General features: G+C 44.4%; 1 protein-coding gene and 1 non-coding gene across 4 annotated transcripts in view; both read right to left on the bottom strand.

The window, feature by feature from the left end:
* Positions 1-339: 339 nt before the first annotated feature.
* Positions 340-18,021, bottom strand: part of CHD2 (chromodomain helicase DNA binding protein 2) — a 94,442-nt gene continuing 76,760 nt past the window's right edge. For all 3 annotated transcript variants that reach the window (XM_088452673.1, XM_088452676.1, XM_088452674.1), the window contains exons 35-39: positions 16,649-16,827; positions 15,741-15,840; positions 5,466-5,670; positions 5,035-5,281; positions 340-4,826 (exon numbers count right to left, since the gene is read on the bottom strand). In XM_088452673.1, the coding sequence (XP_088308799.1) occupies positions 4,517-4,826; positions 5,035-5,281; positions 5,466-5,670; positions 15,741-15,840; positions 16,649-16,827 (1,041 nt within the window). In that variant the 3' untranslated portion in view covers positions 340-4,516. The remainder of the gene's footprint in view (positions 4,827-5,034; positions 5,282-5,465; positions 5,671-15,740; positions 15,841-16,648; positions 16,828-18,021) is intronic.
* Positions 15,321-15,448, bottom strand: LOC148481895 (small Cajal body-specific RNA 14). The gene has a single exon (XR_015871834.1).

Below are 18,021 nucleotides of genomic sequence, written 5' to 3'. Positions count from 1 at the left end.
ACATGCAGACTTCTGTTATAATGGTGGTCCAGCTCCTGCCGGACACCAATGAAACTCAAGTGCCCTCAGGCTGTGGGCGGGGTATAGGGGGAAGAACCGGAGCATCCTGGGTTTGAAAAGCTTTGCTGTTCCTTCAGGTCCCATCTACACCCCTAATGTCTCCCTGTGGAGCACTATGGACTCTGAAGAATAGAGGTGGCTGTGGTAATGACTGCAGTACTGTATTTGCATACTACATGTAGCTCAAGTAAACAAATATAAGTAAATGACTATTAGAACAGACAGTATCATTATTATAAAAAAAAAATCACAAGAAATAAGTAAAACAAACATCTGAAAAAAACTCAATCACATTTTAATATACAAGAATTAAAATTACAGCAGTTTTACAATGTAGGAAAATTGAATACATACTTTATAAACAAACTATTTACACAGGAAAAGCACAAAGAGAAATGGCCTTTTTACAAATATAAATAATTAATTACACCCCTTCCCACGCATGTTTGTATAGGATCAGGTTGGTTTTGCAGTGATAGCTAGTAATTAACTGGCTAGATTGGTGCGTGTGACCATGGTAACTAAGAGAATAGGTATGGGGTTCTATACTGCACATCACTTGCTAAAAAAAAGAAAAACAAAAAAACAAAACTGTTTTTGATCAATAAGCCATGATCAGAAATTGGTCTGTCACCCACTGAATATTTAATAAAATTAGCATTTCCAATTCCCATCTCTATTTCAGAGATGACTGAAATCTTATACTTTCTTCTCATTTTTAAGTGTTCAAAGAGTTTTCTTAAAGCAGCATCCAAAAACGGTGACATTTTTATTAATAAGCAGTGTGTGTGTACAGTTACTTACATCATTTCATGGATCATAAGTAACAAAGGATTATTTACCTGCTTTAAAAATGCACTTTGAACACTTTTTCAACATCTTTCTGTATGAGTGCTAAATAATCTAACATTTAAGAGCAGGGGAAAACAGACACCTCATGTGCTTATGTTTTAAGTGCAGTGTTTAAAAGTTCCATATTTAAAGAATTTTCTGATTTCACATCACTAGTACTCTACGCATACCGTTCCCCGAAAAACTATTCATTATTATGTAATGGTATATGGGGCTGTTAAACACCATTTTAAACATGTGTGCGCACATTGCTCATCTGAAACTATATGGATGTACAGAACACCCAAAAGTAATATTAGCCTTAAAATGTATATTATTTTCTGAAAATATAAATATATGTATTCATAACACAGACAATGTATCTCTAAGTTTACAAACTACTGTGTGTGCTTCGTTTCTGTAGGGGGATGAAAAGTGTATAGTTTTATTGTGTCGCATACAAGTGTACCCTTGTAATATGTGGAGTAATGTAACACGTTCCTCACTATGTAATACAAAGATGAATGTGTTTTCTCATTGACTACTGAATTTTACACAATCTTTACATCGTAAGATGCAGGAAAATTAAATTGATTACTGCAAGTATAATTCGGCATATGCAGAAATAGAATAAATACAAATGCTTATAAACCTCTTGAATATTCCAAGAGAAATAATATTTAGCCTACTGTCCTGAATTTTCAATATCATAAAAGTCATCTTGGGAACCAAAATAAAACATTTTAATATGAGAAATATATTTCTTTTGACTCACTTGAAAACAGTATTTTTTTTTACAGACACAGGCAGGTAAACACTGTTATATCTTGTTATAACAATCATAAATAACCACCTTTTGTAAGAAAGAAGGACAGCAAAGTATTGCTGCACACTAGCAAAATGAGATTTGCATCCCAACAGCAAGTGGAAGGTTGGTCACATCACATCTAGGCAGCTTCTTCCCTTTTTGAGCACTAACACAAACACGTTCAGTGATATCGGCAAAATACGAGGCTCCTCTCCCGATGCACGCTATTCAAATATATGATGTGAAGTAGGAAGAAATAATGTATGATCACTGTACATATTATGTCACTGGAATAAAGTGGACCTTTTTATCTTATAAAAAGAAAATACAGTTTGACACATAAACCCTCCGAAGAAGACACATGGTCAAATGTAGTAGCCTATAATTTGCAGCAAGTGCCAAGACTTCTGTGATTCAGCAGCGAGATTTAGGATGATTTCACCTTTAAAAATAAAATGTTGCTTTAAAGCTCACTGCTAATACTCCAAAATCTCTGCACTTGCCGCAAATCGCAAACTGTTATATTTGACTCTCAAGGTGTGAAACATTACCATTATACCTTCAAAAGGACAATTACTCATGGCTTGGTTATTTTAGAACATTGTGACTGACTAAATTACTAAGGCACTCAAAGTTAATTCAATGTATGTTATCAATACCAGATTACGCAAAAACACCTCATTAATACCATGTGGGATAAATCATGTTTTCTATTTTATCCATGTGCAAATACAAATCTTTAATCAGTACATTTTTTTCCTGTAATATTTGGCTCAATAATACTACCATGTGTTAAGTATTAATACAGGATGAAAGTTTTTCCTACTCAGACCAGCGATGCGAATCATTTCATTAGTTTGAATTCATAGATAAACCCCTTATTATGTCATAAAGACTAAACTCTGTCAAATCCATTCACTTATACAAGTTCTGTGGGTCACTACTGGTGAAGATCTGTATGGTTTTGTTACTTATGCTGGGCCTACACGGCAAGATAAAATGTCTGTCAGACCGACAGACATTTTATCTGGCCGGCTGCCAGCCGCAGATGTCCGCGGCATACACTGTGAGAGAAATCTCACAGTGTATAGCCCGACATCCGCGCTCCGCCCCCGGGGGAGGAGACATTTCCCTGTTCCTTCCGTAGGAAGGAACACAGGAAATGTCTATCTATCTGTCGGCTGCGCTGGGCATACACTGCCCGATGCGGACGACAGTTACCGGGTGAATATCGCATCGGACGGGCATGCTGGACAATCCAGCATGCCCGACCGAGCAATATTTAACCCTCGGTCGCCCCCCCCACACTACAATTATCGCGGCGATCCGCCGATATCGGGCGGATCGTCCCGATAATTGCAGCGTGTATGGCCAGCATAAGGTATACCATACATGATACAAAAGAATAAATGATGTGTAACAAATTGAGATGTTCATTTATTGTTAGCCACCAACATGAGAAGGATCTGTCAAAACGAAGTAGAAATAAATGTATCAATTACATTTTTTTAAAATAAAAAAATAGATTTAAGAGTAACTTTAGCACAATTTGTATGGCAGTACTGTCCATAAGAAATGGTACTTCTGGGTGCCCGCCAACAAATGCAAAGTAACCCAGACCTTGCAGGACTTTCCAAATGCCTAACAGTGCTATCAGAAGTAGCTGCACATTTAGTAAGGGTGCAAGTGAGTTCTCTTACTGAACAATATCAATACATGGGTTAATCACACATTATTAGACTCCAGTCTTAGTATTTTGGGAACGTAACATCAGGGGGGAAAAAAGTAAAAGCACCCTTATCCATAAGTAGGTTTAATTTTCTATATAGAAGATTGTTAATTATCCTGTACCTTCCTCTGCATATGTTCATCTATATAATTTAAATAATACTAAGTAGTTCTGAAGTGTTAAATGATGGATGAAACAACACTGAAATATGCCAGGAGCTTACATAAAATGGCAAATGTCTAAATATTTTATCTAATTGGTATTTTAGTGAACACTGAAGAGGTTTGTGGCAAGTACCCTTAGTGATGCCTCAGACAGCTCACAACTCTTATAAATGTTGTGAGCATGAAATGTTATGTAAGAGAACTGAAGACCACACTTTCGTTGTGAAACGGCCGCTACACAGAAAATAAAGTGGGTACAATTTCATTGCACGTCATAGTTTTTGCAGTCAGCCCCTCATCAGACAATAAAACGCAGAAGAGGTGCGTATATTCACACCTGCACAATGTATACACTTTGACACTGGGATCCAGGACAGACAGAAATCTGAAGGAACATTATGAAATGTTGGAAGATTGAAAGACATTTTTTGTTACCAGGTCCACATTACGTGCTCTGTACCAAGTTTTTTTTCCCCTTTCTGAAGGAAATGTTTCCAAAAATAAAAAAAAATCCATTTTTATATATAAATCTTTTGAAACCGCAGCCACTTGGAGACTCTCTGTATGGCATAGTCGGCACTGAGAGTATACTGTGCATCTGTGGCAGCAACAGTAACCATATAAACACATGAGACTCCATCTTTTTTATGGCCCTGAAGTACAGAAGTAAACACGCGCACTACGCCCATCCTTCAATTATGATTTCATGTTGCACTGTCCCAGATCCCACCTACAGATGAGAAGGTGGTTACTGAAATGCTATGAAAACGTTTAACAAGCGTATGGGAAATATAGACTTCTGTTCATACACTTGGCACAGTTGTTGGAGCTTTTCTGAAAAGATGAGCCATGACTCTCACATAAGCAATCCATAGCAGCAAGTGACCATTGTGGGCTTTTATTAGGACTCCAAAATGTTCTTCCCTATGTTTTCCTGCTGTTCCAATTGTAGTCTGTACTCTTTTGTTCTAATGATCTGTCCATTGGAGATTTGGAATCATGAGGGGATTTCTGTGTTGGGGGAGAACGAGGATCTGAAAGGGAGGATGACTGCTGGGAAGAACCTTTGTACTCCCCTGGCTTTTCCGGATGGAATGAGCGGTAATGGTCTGAAGGTCCTTGGCCATGGTATCCCATGGGTGGCCTGTGGTCAGACCCCATTCTTCTGAAGTCCTGTTGATGGTAACCCTGAGGACGAAATTCATCTGTTCTTCTCCGCTTCTCATGGTGATGTCTGCAAAAAACAAACAATTATATAACTCTCTTAGAGGTGTGGGGAGGTAGTGTAAATAAGCATTCATTTATTATTACTATTGGTCATTTTAGACTTTTATTTTCCCATGAAGAGAACAAAGAGAAATACACCTATCATATCTAATGGCATCTAATGACTTGTTATATTGCAGATATAAAACCAAGTTGCCTATAAGAGTGCTCAATACCTGTCATAATATTCCCTGTAAACACGGTGATCCCGTTCATTGTTGTAATGCTCATAAGGCCTCTTGCGGGATACCGGATTTGCCCTGTAATTTGCGGGATTCCTCCGGGGATCGCCATGGGGACGCCGGTCTGAATAGTGATGATCTTTGTACCGATGTTGTTCATACTGGTGATGGCGCTCACTACCCCATGGCTGGTTGTTGTTGCCTCCGTAGTTAAATTTACGATCCCTCCACTCCCCTCGATCTTAAAAAGGAAGAAAAGAGTTATTGGAAATAAACTATGACCAGGCCAAAGTCAAACTTACTTAATGCACAGAATCTGCAAGTGATCACAACACAGTAAAATATTGGGAAACAGAGGTAAAAGTCTGAAAGCAATGCAAAGGTAAAGCATGGAATGTTGCCGATGATCTATAGACTTTACTTACCTGTATTATTAAAAGGTCTCTTGTTGGCACTGGGGTAGTTTTCTCTTTGGTGCCCGTGCATATGCTGAGGATGGGATGGCATACCGTGAGGCTTTTGTTGCATATGGAGACCATATGGCTGTGAGCCGATGGAGTCACGACTGGACCCAGATGGCTCCTGTCGAAAGGGTTTCTTGCTGGGGGGTGTGTCTTTTTTCTTTTGCTCCTAAGAAATGCAATCATTATAATGAAATATGGAGAAATCTCCATTTAATGAGCATAATAGCATTAATAAATACAAATACAGTATCTGCAATGTATTTGTGACTGTTAAAGTGAATGTGTTTCTAGACGTAAAGAAACAGCAAGCTTTTAGGGTGGAAACAAGGCTACCACAATGGGTCTGTATAAGGGAACGCCTGGGGATTTAGGTTTGAGTTTATTGTAAAGTTTTAAACATCTAATTTATGTAACAAATTAGTACCACGAAGCCCATTGTATGTGTATGCCCTGACCTCTGAAATCATTTCATTTGAGTGGCAGGCTGAAGTCACATTAAACTGGGAATTAAAGCAAAGTCCTAACAGAGGAAACTAAATGATGACCTATTGTAAGGAATATCACAGACCTAATCGGCTGAGTCACAGATTACATGCATAATAATATGAAATTGTATTAAGGTGCCAATGGCTGGTGAAAAACGACAAGCCTTTGCAGGAGGACACCACACCAGCACAAAGAAAAAGTAATTCCCCAGCGTGGGCAGGTCAGTAGGTGCTGTTCCCCCATCATAGTCCCCCTCTGTGCTCTCTGTAAAGCAGTGACAATATGGATGCAGGCGAATGGAGGAGCTCCACATGCACAGCAACATGTTGAACAGGGGTTCACTGCACATACGCAACCCCAGATGCGGGACACCGGAGAACGCAGCACCAGCCATATAATAAATTTATAGTGTAAAAAAGCCAAAGCTACAGTTACATGCAACATTTGGCAACCCTCACAAAAAGGAGAGTTATGGTAGACTTACCTTTGATAACTCTCTTTCTTCGTAGTCCATAGGGTCCACAGGGAAGCCAATGGGGTATAGGTGGTGGTTAGGAGGACTGGACACCAACAGTTAAAGCTTTTCTGTCCCAGGATGCTCCGGTCCTTCCCCCCTATACCCCACCCACACCCTGAGGCAATTCAGTTTTGTCAACAAGCCCAAGGCAGGAGCAAGATAGGAGAGAAGGAAGACTGGTACACTTAAGAATCACACTCTCACACAATAGAGAAGGAAACCGGTGACAAAGAGAAGAAGCCTACAGAAGCCAGGTGTGTCAAGACGGGTGTCCTGTGGACCCTATGGACTTAGAAGAGAGAGAGTTAACAAAGGTAAGTCTACCATAACTCTCCTTTTCTTCTTCAGGGTGCATAGGGGATACAATGGGGATGGCCCAAAGCAGTTGCTCAAGGGCGGGGACGATCCTGAGCAGAGAGGAGAATCCAACGTCTAAAGGAAGCATCCTGAGAGGCAAATGTATCAAAGACCTAGGACCTAAGAAAGGTGTGGACAGAAGACCACGTGGCCACCTTGCACAGTTGTTCGGCAGAGTTGAATGAGCTGACACTGTATCCGGCACAGGAAGGCCAGCCTGCGTGTAAGCCTGTGAAATAGTCATGCGAAGCCATCTGGCCAGAGTCTGTTTGTTAGCTGTCCAGTCCTTCTTGTGGAATCCATATAGGACAAAGAGGGAATGCATTTTCCTGATGGAACCTGTACGGTCCATGTAGATCCTCAGAGCACGGACCACATCTAAGGAGGCCTCGCCCACCGAGAGGTCTGGTGATTGGAAGACCGGAACTACAATTTCCTTATTAATGTGGAAACGAGAGACCACCTTGGAAAGGAAGCCAGGGCTAGTTCGAAGAACAGCCCTGTCCTGATGAAAGATCAGAAATGGAGAGCGATAGGAGAGCACTACAATTTGATTCCCTACGGGCAAATGCGATAGCCAGAAGAAAAAGAGTCTTTGCAGTGAGCCATTCGACGTCTACTGAGTTCACAGGCTCAAATGGAAGCCCCTGAAGTACTGACAAATCCCACGGAGCCACAGGAGGGACAAAGGGAAGTTGTATACGGAAGACACCCTGAAGGAAGGTGTGAACATCTGACAGTGGAGCAATTCTGCGCTGGAACCATATGGACAGAGCAGAGATGTGCACCTTCAGAGAGGTGCGGCGGAGTCCGAGAGCCAATCCAGCTTGAAGGAAGGCTAGAAACCCGAAAAACCTAGGGTCAAAACTTCTGGTAGCACACCACTGGAAGTATGTATGCCACACCCGGTGATAGATCCAGACGGAGGCTGGCTTACACGCTCTGAGAAGGTATGGACCAAGGAGCGAGAAAACCCTTTGGACCTTAGGAGGGATGTCTCGAGCCACGCCGTCAAAGACAGACGGGTCAGGTCCGGATGTAGACAGGGACCCTGAGACAACAGGTCCGGCCATTGAGGAAGTTGGAGAGTAGCGTCTATGGAAAGACTCTGAAGATCAGAGTACCAATGGCATCTGGGCCAAGCCGGAGCTACCAACAGAACTGTAGTCCCTTCTTGCTTGCATTTCTGAAGGACCCGAGGAAGAAGGAAGACTGGAGGGAAAAGGTACGCCAAATGGAAGGTCCACTTCATTGACAAGGCGTCCATGAAGCTGCTTTGGGGTCCCTTGTCCTGGACCTGTACACTGGAAGCTTGTGGTTGTGTCATGAGGCCATGAGGTCCACGTCCGGTAGACCCCCATTGTCCACCAGGAGCTGAAAAACTTCCAGGTGCAGAGACCACTCCCCGGCATGCAGGCGTTGAAGGCTGAGGAAATCAGCTTCCCAACTGAGAATTGCCCGGGAAGAACAACACAGATGGCTGGGAGATGACATTCGGCCCACTTTAGAATGCAAGTACCTCCCTGGTGATTGAAGTAAGTGAGGGTTCTGTAGATGGCTCGGAGCTCCAAAACGTTGATTTGTAGGACCCCCTCGGTGGGAGTCCAATGACCCCAGAAGGAGTGCAGGCCGATCTCTGCGCACCACCCATGGAGGCTTGCCAGAAGGGGCGACCCTTGTTTATGTGGGACGTCTGTAACCACAGGATAGAGATAAACAAACTTCTGGAGAGAGGAACATCGTCTGGGATCTGATCAGATGGGGCAGCCCATTCCACCTGGAGAGGATTAGGTATTGTAGGGGCTTGAAGTGGAACTGAGCGAACTGCACCATGTCGAAGGTGGATACCATGGACCCCAAAGTCTGCATTGCTGAGTGAATTGACACTCGGCGACTGTGGAGTAACCTGCGCACTCGTTGCTGCAGTGCGGAGATTTTGTCTGCTGCCATGAAGATTTTATGAACTTGAGAATTCAAAAGGGCTCCCAGATGTACCATCCTCTGAGAAGGGGTCAGGGAAGACTTTTCCATTTTGTCAACCAGCCATGTTTTTTAGAAAAGGCCATGGTTATCTGAAGATGGTGGTGAAGGACCTCTTGAGAGTCAAGAGGTCTGGAGAGTGTGCCAACAGCAAGAGGTCGTCCAAGTATGGGAGTAGTCTTACCCCCCGACAATGAAGGTGGGCTGCCATAACGGCCATGATCTTGGTAAAGACCCGGGGAGCTGTAGAAAGCCCAAAAGGCAGTGCTTGAAATTGGAAATGTTGCTGTAGGACAGCAAACCGTACTTATCGCTGATGAGAGGGCGCTATAGGTACATGTAAAGACTTCAAATGATAGGCCGATGAGACCCATTGCGCTTCTGAACCAAGAAACAGGTAGAGTAATAACTGGTCCCTTGCTGTGACAACAGGACCGGAATGATCACCCCCGAATGCTTTGCTCGGGTCTGATGGAGGGCCTGTGTAAAAAATCTGCTGGGGAGGCAGTCTCAGGAATGAGAGCGCGAACCCGTGAGAGTCCACTTCTTGTACCCAGGCGTCTGTAGTCGTCTGACGCCAGAACTTGGCGAACTGAGGAAGCCGGCCTCCCACCCTGGGGTCCCCCAGGGTGAGGCCTGCCCAGTCAGGCAGAAGGCTTGTCCTTGAATTTGGCAGCTGGACATCTAAGTAGCCCAGGCCTGCTTGGTCCTGGGCTTGGAGGCCTTTGTGGAAGCAGTCTGCGTGGAAAGGACTGACCTTTAGCATTTCCCTGGGGACGAAAGTCCATGTTGGCCTTCCATGAACGAATGATACAGCGGGCTACCACCGAAGTAGTAGATGCCTTGAAAGATAGGAGACCAGTATCCTAAGCTGATTTTCCTAAATAGGAGGCTGCATCCCTGATGTGCGCAATATAGGATAGCGGTTCCCGAGAAGCACCAGAGGGAAATTAGTTCTCTAGAGCATCTGCCCAGCTTTCAATGGCTTTGGCCACCCAGGCAGTAACCATGGCTGGACAAGTAATAGCTCCTGTAAGAGAATTGAAGATTTGAGGCAAGCTTCAATCCTTCTATCCGTCGACTCCTCTAAGGATGATCTGTAGGAATAGGTAAAGCAGAGCTTTTAACTGCAAGAGACATGTATAGGAGCAGCAGCCTGCTTGTTACCCTTGCCTTTGCTAGACATAGCTGCAAGGACAGTATAACACAAAATTTGGCACTGAGCAGTGTGCACCACACGCAGTATGTGACAGCCTACACAATAACAGGTAGATATGAAGTACAATGAACCCCCTATACACCAGCATCCCAGGGTTACTGTGAAAGAAAGGGAAAGGCATAAGCTGACAGTAGAAAGAAAAAAAAAACAGACAGCAGCGCTAACACAAGTCACATACAATGCAGAGTATAAAATATAACTGCAATGGGCACTAGATTCAACTACACAGACCGCAGTGGTTGGTAGGAAATAGCGCTGTATAACCAGGCTCCTAGGAGAGATATACAGGGAGACTGGACCCAGCGTTCCCAGAGACTAGTGACTGCTTTGAAGAAAATGGCCGCCGTGGAAGACAAGAGAAGGCGGCTTGCCATCCCCAAACACAGAACTATGCAGCGGGAAGGCAACAGTCCTAAGGAAGACCAGCTTCCAAGCAACTAACTGTAGATCCATTGGATGCAACGACGCCAATGGATCCTGGGTGAGAGCCAATAAGATTAGATTACGGTTCCACCTGTGGACGAAATGGTGGCTAATTATGCAGCACACCTTGTAAAAGAAAAAGAATAAGAGCCAAATGCCGCTGGAAAGAAATTGAAAGGGCTAAAGCCTGTATTGTCACAAAACAAAGTCGTCAAACAGCCTCCAAACTCTCCAGAAGGAAAGGCAAGAAACGCAAGAGGCAAAATCTTCTAACAATACCCCACAAGAGGTAGAGTTTTCAAACCCGGAGGTAAATGCGAGATGGAAACTGAATCTGGGCTTGCAGTCTAGTACGGACTACGTGAGAGAAAAACCTGCAGCTTTCTCAGTCACAGAAGTCCGGTCGTGAAAACTAACGTAGGAATGTGCCCATGTAGAACAGGCCTATTCGCCGCAGGTCTGTACGAAGTGGAAGACACCACCCTGGATCTACCAACCTTGGGAGAACATCTGCGTGCCATGACTAGTATAGCCAGCCTGGAACCACTATGATTACACTCACTCTGGAAGCCTCAATGTCCCTGGAGAACAGTGGGGACGGCAGACACAGATGCTCTGAATGAAAAATTCCAGGGAACAGTCAAGTCAGCCACTTGTGGAAGCCAGTGGATACCTGGAGCACATACCAAGCTGTGGAGCCTCGTAAACATGCAGAGAGGTCATGAGATCACCACGTGTAAGGCCTCACGCCCAAACGGTAGGAAGACCCCTGGAAGGAGAAATGCACTATCCAATTTAACACTATTGGTATGACCACCGCTGAGAGAGACTGAACCAAAGTCTCCGCCCTGGAAGACTTCGGCATCGCTGCAGTGCCCTTGCACCTGCCGTAAGATGTACATGCCAACGCCAGGTCGGTGACCGACTGGTGGTGAGGATGGACAGTGCACCCAGCAGAGCATGAACTATGGCTTGAAGCTTGAGTCCATCGAAACAGCCGAGCCATTGTAGGCGGTGACCCAAGGCTGCGGAGCCAAAAAGATATTTCACAGCACCTTAGCCCAGGAGACTCGTGGCCACAGTGAGCCAATCCGGAAGGACCAAGGCCTGGACCTGGAGGAGAAGAACAGAAACCCTCCACCAATGGAGAGTGAAGGATGCTGTCAGACAGAAGGGGAACAGAGACGAGAGGGATGCCGAGCAACCCTGTCCAGTTTGGAGAAATACCCACTGGGGCTCCTGTAAGTAAAACCTGGTCACTGAATGGTCCCTGTGGGGACCAACATGCCCAAAAACAGAATGATCCACAAGGTCGACGGACGAGGCACCAAATGAACATTCGACCAAGGTCAGAAGGGTCCCTTCACTGTCCGCAGCAAGAAAAACACCCTGGAGGTGTTAGATGCCTTTCCCGAAACTGAAGGCGCAGACAAGGAATAAGGGAGACCCTGCAAAGTCGGGGTACAGCACTGATGCAATGTGTGGCAGCACCGACAGTATTGTGTTGCAAACACACGGAACCGGGGCTCCAACGAATGGTAGGACCCGGAATAGACATGCGAACTGAACTACCCACCCCCTGGTGCTCCAGGCACGAAGAGAAAAGAACGGCTCGAATGAGCAGTTTGGCACACGAACTTGCGGCAAAACTTGAGCAAAATCATGCCAACTGAGAGGAGTGCAAAGATAGCACGGCCCAATATCACTGCGTTTACAGCTTCCTGGAGAAAAGCGTTGGGAAAAAACAAAACGCCCTGGTGGCGGACCTCTGAGGTCCCAGATGGAACCATGGCAAAAGATGCCAAGCACTCAGTCGTCTGAAGACATCACTCAACGGTCACCGAACCAGAGCAACCGAGACCTACCACTTAAAAGCGAACTGGGTAGCGAGAGAGAAACCCTGATAGGCACTAGGCTTTCCTGGAGCCGTGTTCCCAAAACAGCGAATGGTACTAGACAAATTACCCCTGGAAAGTGAACCCCTGCCGTGGAAGAATCGGCTTGTGTAGACTGACATTTCTAATGATGCACAACCCGAAAAGAGGAGCGAAAACTTGGAAATGCGGACCCCGCTGGGAGGGACAGCCAGCGGAAGAACAGTACGTTCCCAACCGGTGGGGAACATGGTATCCGGGTCTGGCTAAACGAGAAAAGTCCTTACCAAACAAAAGATATTGGAAGAAACAACCTGGTTATGAGTGCGCATATGAAGTGGAGAGCCAAAGGGCCCTTTGAGATAAAACCGGCTGTAGCGTAAGCTTCCTGTGCGCCGTCTTGCATGGCCTCCCACACAGAGCCCGCCACGAACCTGTCCCGCCAATCCAGCAGTTAATCCCAGGGCGAATCTCTGTAAACCCTGCGACGAATCAGTCAGCAGAATTGACCAAAACACACGCCCCACATGTTGAGTCTCACCAAGGCCAGATAACTATCCTAGAACCCATTAAAACAGGCATGAGACAACCGTCCAAGTTCTAGGACACTGACCCCCGAACAAGAAGGGGCGTGTGCCGAGCGCAAAAGGTTGCCACAGCGACAACCATGGGAGGTTACCTAATGTGTAGAAGCAATTATGCGAGGAAGAGAGACCTCTTAATCTGGCTTCTCCTAGGCTTCCCGGAGGAGACGGGAGGGATATGCTGAAGGGAAAGCAGTGACTTTCCGTCGCCACCTCATGGACGGCCCCACAGCCACCGCTTGGGAATCCATATCTAAATCTCTTGTGGCGCACAGCCGCAAATAATTGAAAAGGACAGTAGGTCCTCAACCCCTTGGATCCGCGCAAAACTTTGCCAGTTCCTTCGCATGCGAAACATCTAACGGGGCCTTGGAAGGAATAAGACACCTCCAAGATCCACTCTACAACTGCACTTCGCACAGCAGAGGATTCCTGAAAAGGCACTCCAAAACCGAGGAACTGGAAGTATATTGTGACGCACCACGCTGCAAAGCACGCACCCTGAGCGAACATACCTTGGCCGGAAAATTAACTCTATAGAGGGAAAAAAGCCTGCGCCAAAAATGAGGGAATACCCAAGCTAGAACTTGGCTTCCCTGTGAAGCGCCGCCAGCTTCACTAGGTGTACACCGACCTGCTGAGAGCCCCTGCCCATGTAAGGTCCTACCCTGGTGGACGCAGCACCCCAGATTCCTGAGAATCAGTGGGTCCTATCCACACAAGGCCCCCAGGGCAACTGGCAGGTACCCTGTGCATGGGAGAAAACATTGGCCAAAATACAGCAAAATCCCTGTATACAAACACCACACGCTGTAGCGAAAATCGAACCCACGACTGCAGTGCGGCGAACCAACAAAGCTAACCATTACACCGTCTGTGTCGCCAGAGCCACCACCCTGTGCTGGAACGGGTCTGGAGTAGTCAGTCATAGCCCTCACTGATGCGTCAGTAGAGCCGTAACAAATTCATCCTAGGTTGAAAATCCTGTGTCTGTTACAACCTAAATCTGTAGAACATGTGCACTATCCCATTGAGCCGCCTGATCCACTTTAGGAAGCAGAACCAATGTCCTACCCCTTACAAATAATAACACAGGCAACAATAGAAAAGGAAATACACTCAGCCTTCCTTCCAACCACTGGAGAGGAGATGAGAACTGCAGCAGCCGATGATCCCAGCCTGCAGGGCCAAAGAGCTCCGGAGTTCAGCAGCAATCTTTGTTTGGAAAGATCGCAGCAGCAGCCAAGACTGTCACTGTACTCTTGCTGCTGTTCAGGGGTGGCTGGCAGCTACAGGCTCCGCCCCCCTATGTCATGGCTGTATTCCCTCTCTCACAAGTGCTACTTCCCTTACTGGGGAAAGCACTTTGTATGCTCCGTCGAAGCTGCCTGTGAGGCACGCGCTCCCGCAATGGAGCCGCCCTCATTAAACCCGGCAAAATGGTGCCGCCGTCCGGGACAGCGCTGCCGCCCAGCACCCTCTAAAAGGGTGCCAGTGCGCACTGTCCCCGGGACCAGGCAGTGCTCTGTGGGGGGCCCACCGGTGTGCATCCCCCCGCACCGCAGCTGCATAACAGCAAGCTGTAACACAGCCCCCACAGCCGCCCGCACTCACACTGTGCACTGCTACAAGCAGCGCATAGCTCCTAAGTTAGAAAGTAAAAGAAAATATTACAAATAAAACTGAATATAAAGCTACCTACAAGGGCTGCTTAGCAGCCCATCCAAATGTGCCCTACTCCTCAGGCACTTAAAGACAACTGGAATTGTGGGATTGCAGGGGGGAGGAGTTTAGGATTTAAAGCTACAGTTTTATTAAGTGCCAGCTCCAACCTACAATGCTGCAAGAGAAACTCTGTTACAGTAAATCTCTAAGCAAAAAGTATTTCATCTTTGTAATTTAAACATGGAATATTTTCTGCACATTCTAAAGTACAATTATCATTTTAATTGTGGATTTTAACAAACTGAAAAACTAAAACAAATGGTAATTGTGGCATGTGCAAGACTTTGGCACCCCTACATATGATTGATTGATACGTTTTTATTTTGACTAGAAAAGTCTGAATCCTGCATTTTCTACAGGTTGAGGCTGTGTATTACAATTGCAGTGTACTTTCCATTAACAGTACATTGCTGAACCAACAGCAGCTGGCTATCTAGGGATATTTGAGCTTCAGCCACCAGTGCACCAGATAAACAATTTTGAGACCCTCTGTTGTCAAAAGTGAAAAATCTACACTGCATTTGAGAACGTGGATGTAATGTGAATATAGCTGTAAATAGTAGCTGTTAAATACTGTATATAATGGGAAACTCCATGGATTTAGCTTAGTGAAAAGTTTTGAAGCCATAATTATTTCAAAACAATCATTGATTTGTATGGAACCATCGCACAGGAAGCCCAATGACTTTACAAGTCCTGTCGGAAGGAACCATTTTCTTTGCGTGGTAGGCTGAAGTCACATTAAATTGAGAATTAATGCAACAAGCAAAGTCTACCACAGGAGTCCTAACACGGAAAATGAGCTCAGGACCTTTTGCACTGAATGTCACACAACTAACCAAATGAGCCACAGGAAACCGGATTCTTTGTCCCCTAACAGATTACGGATCAAATAAGAGGATTTAGCCATCTGCTAAAACCATTTCACTGACTCCATCTAGTGGATGTGGCTATGATGGGGTCATGTGGAAGGTGCAGGAGCTGGTACGAAAGATTAATTTTTCATTTGTGGGTGCAACTTCTCCCCCTCCATCTCAGCAGACATGAGAAGCAATGCATAGGGGTTATTACCTCCTCTTCCTGGGCCCTCTTTTTATGCGCCATTTTGTACAACTTGTGCAGCTTCCTGGCATCAAATTCAGTAAATTTAGAGACAAAAATCCAGAGATTTCTAAAAACAAGAATAAATCCATTACAAAACCATACATTGAGACTTGTAAATGCTGAAAAAAAAGATAGCCATTAAAATAAGAGTCTATAGATGGGTTACTTCTAATGGATGACTGACCCACTCCATATCACATATTTTGCAGGTGCTACCAGGCTAACTCCTGACCCCATCTTTCCTAAGACATTGAAATCCCAACCACAAAAGAATGGCAAGGCAACAGCAAGAATGGCCAATGAGACTGTGTTAAAATTACTACTAGAGCAAGGTCTGCTTGTATGTGAAGACCCAAGATACTCTGCTATACTGTATATATGTGTGTGTGTGTGTGTATATATATATATATATATATATATATATATATATATATATATGGTCTCAGTCTGCCGGCACTCACACAATTTAAGCAGCTTACTTTTCACTTGCACAAGTGAAAAAAATCCAAAGTAGTAAATAACTGGCACTCAGAGTCGATAATCACCAATAGCACACGTATATTGTGTCTAACATTTTCGGATGCTGTATGTATTTTGTCCTGAGGACGGGGCTGTGACCCCGAAAACATTAGACACAACATACCTGTGCTATTGGTGATTAACGACTCTGAGTGCCAGTTATTTGCGACTATATATATATATATATATATATATATATATATATATATATATATATATATGTACAAAGTTCCTACAGTACATCAAAAGTATTTTTTTTTTCTTTAAAGTCAGCGTGATAAAACTAGTCAGAAGAAAACAAGCAAATACAAACAATAAAGTTTTGTTCTGACTGTAAATTTAGAAATGGGGGTCACCTTCTCCATAGCTTAACATGTTCTTGGTCAGAGTAAGATTTAAGGCACTCAGCGATGCGGTCTCCGATCTTCAGCAAACATGTCCTAGTGTGTTCTAGCTGTTCCTGGACAGTCAGACCCTTGTCAGGTTTATCCAGTTGTTTGAGGGCCTTTTTCACAGGTCTCATTCTCTCCTTGCACTAAAGGACACAAACAGCTTACTATAACAACAAAGCTCTGATGGCAATATGTGAATTCAACAAAGACAGAAAAAACAGTTCTACACACTACAACATTATTGCAACCCAATTTCACATTGAAATGTTTGTAGTGTCAAAGAAGAATCTGCTAAAATGGTCGATGTAATATCATAGTCTTGGCCAGATGTGCCATGTCACCGACCTGTCCTATACAAATCTTATGTTGCACTTCATTAATTTTCCCTAATGCTGATTTTAAAGTGATGGGATATCTTGAAGAATTCTGATGCATTAACTTAATAGGCTCTAAGCTCTGCAACTAATATAGTCGTATATACCTGGTAGTACTGTATGCAATGTATGAGGGCTGATTCAAAAGTAATGAGACTGCCTCTGTTTTCTGTCCCATAGGTAGATGTGGCAACGCTATGCTCATACATGTGTCTGAACCTGTGGTTGGACTGCCAAAGTCATCTTTGTTTGATCACAGTAAGTGGAAGATCTTCGTACGTTTCGTCATGGTAGATGAGCAAGACGTGTCTGTGAGATTATGTCAAGAGATGTGTGACTGAATTTTGTGTAACTTGGATAAAGTGGAAATGAAACTCATGAAATGTTGTGGCAAGCATACAGTAGAGAAACAATTAGCTGTGCTACAGAATTATGGTGGCATCTCATTTGAACGGGTTCAGCATATTGTGAGAAAGGAACTGAAAATGCATCGCGTGTGTGCCAGGTGGGTACACAGAAATCTCACAGAAGAGCAGATGTGACAACGAGTTGAATCGTGCAAGAGCACCGTTCGAATGTCGGAGAGGATACCAGATTTCCTAACATCGATTGTGACGTATCGTATCGTGGATTCGTCATTATGATCCGGAATCCAAACAGTCCAGTGTATGGAAACACATGAATTTGCCTCCGCCAAAAATATCTGTGTGATTCCTTCGGCGTGTAAAGTCATGCTTCTGCTGTTCTTTGATGCGCTACAGCACTGGGTTCCCCATGGACAAACAATCACATTTTCAATAAAATTTTTTGGGGTGTCCCTATTTTTTTTTTTTTTACTTTTATTGACACAGTTTATGTTTAAATGACATTTCCAGGGGTGCAGGCTATTTTTTTAAGCCTGCACCCCTAAACCCCAAGTCTGCACTTTTTTTCGCCATGTAAAACATTGTGAAAAGTTATCCC

The sequence above is a fragment of the Taudactylus pleione genome, unplaced genomic scaffold (genome assembly GCF_031769625.1).
Source record: "Taudactylus pleione unplaced genomic scaffold, aTauple2 ptg000556l, whole genome shotgun sequence".
Classification (NCBI taxonomy): Eukaryota; Metazoa; Chordata; class Amphibia; order Anura; family Myobatrachidae; genus Taudactylus; species Taudactylus pleione.
Note: the sequence above shows the minus strand (reverse complement) of the source record. Positions and strands in the feature narration are given on the sequence as shown.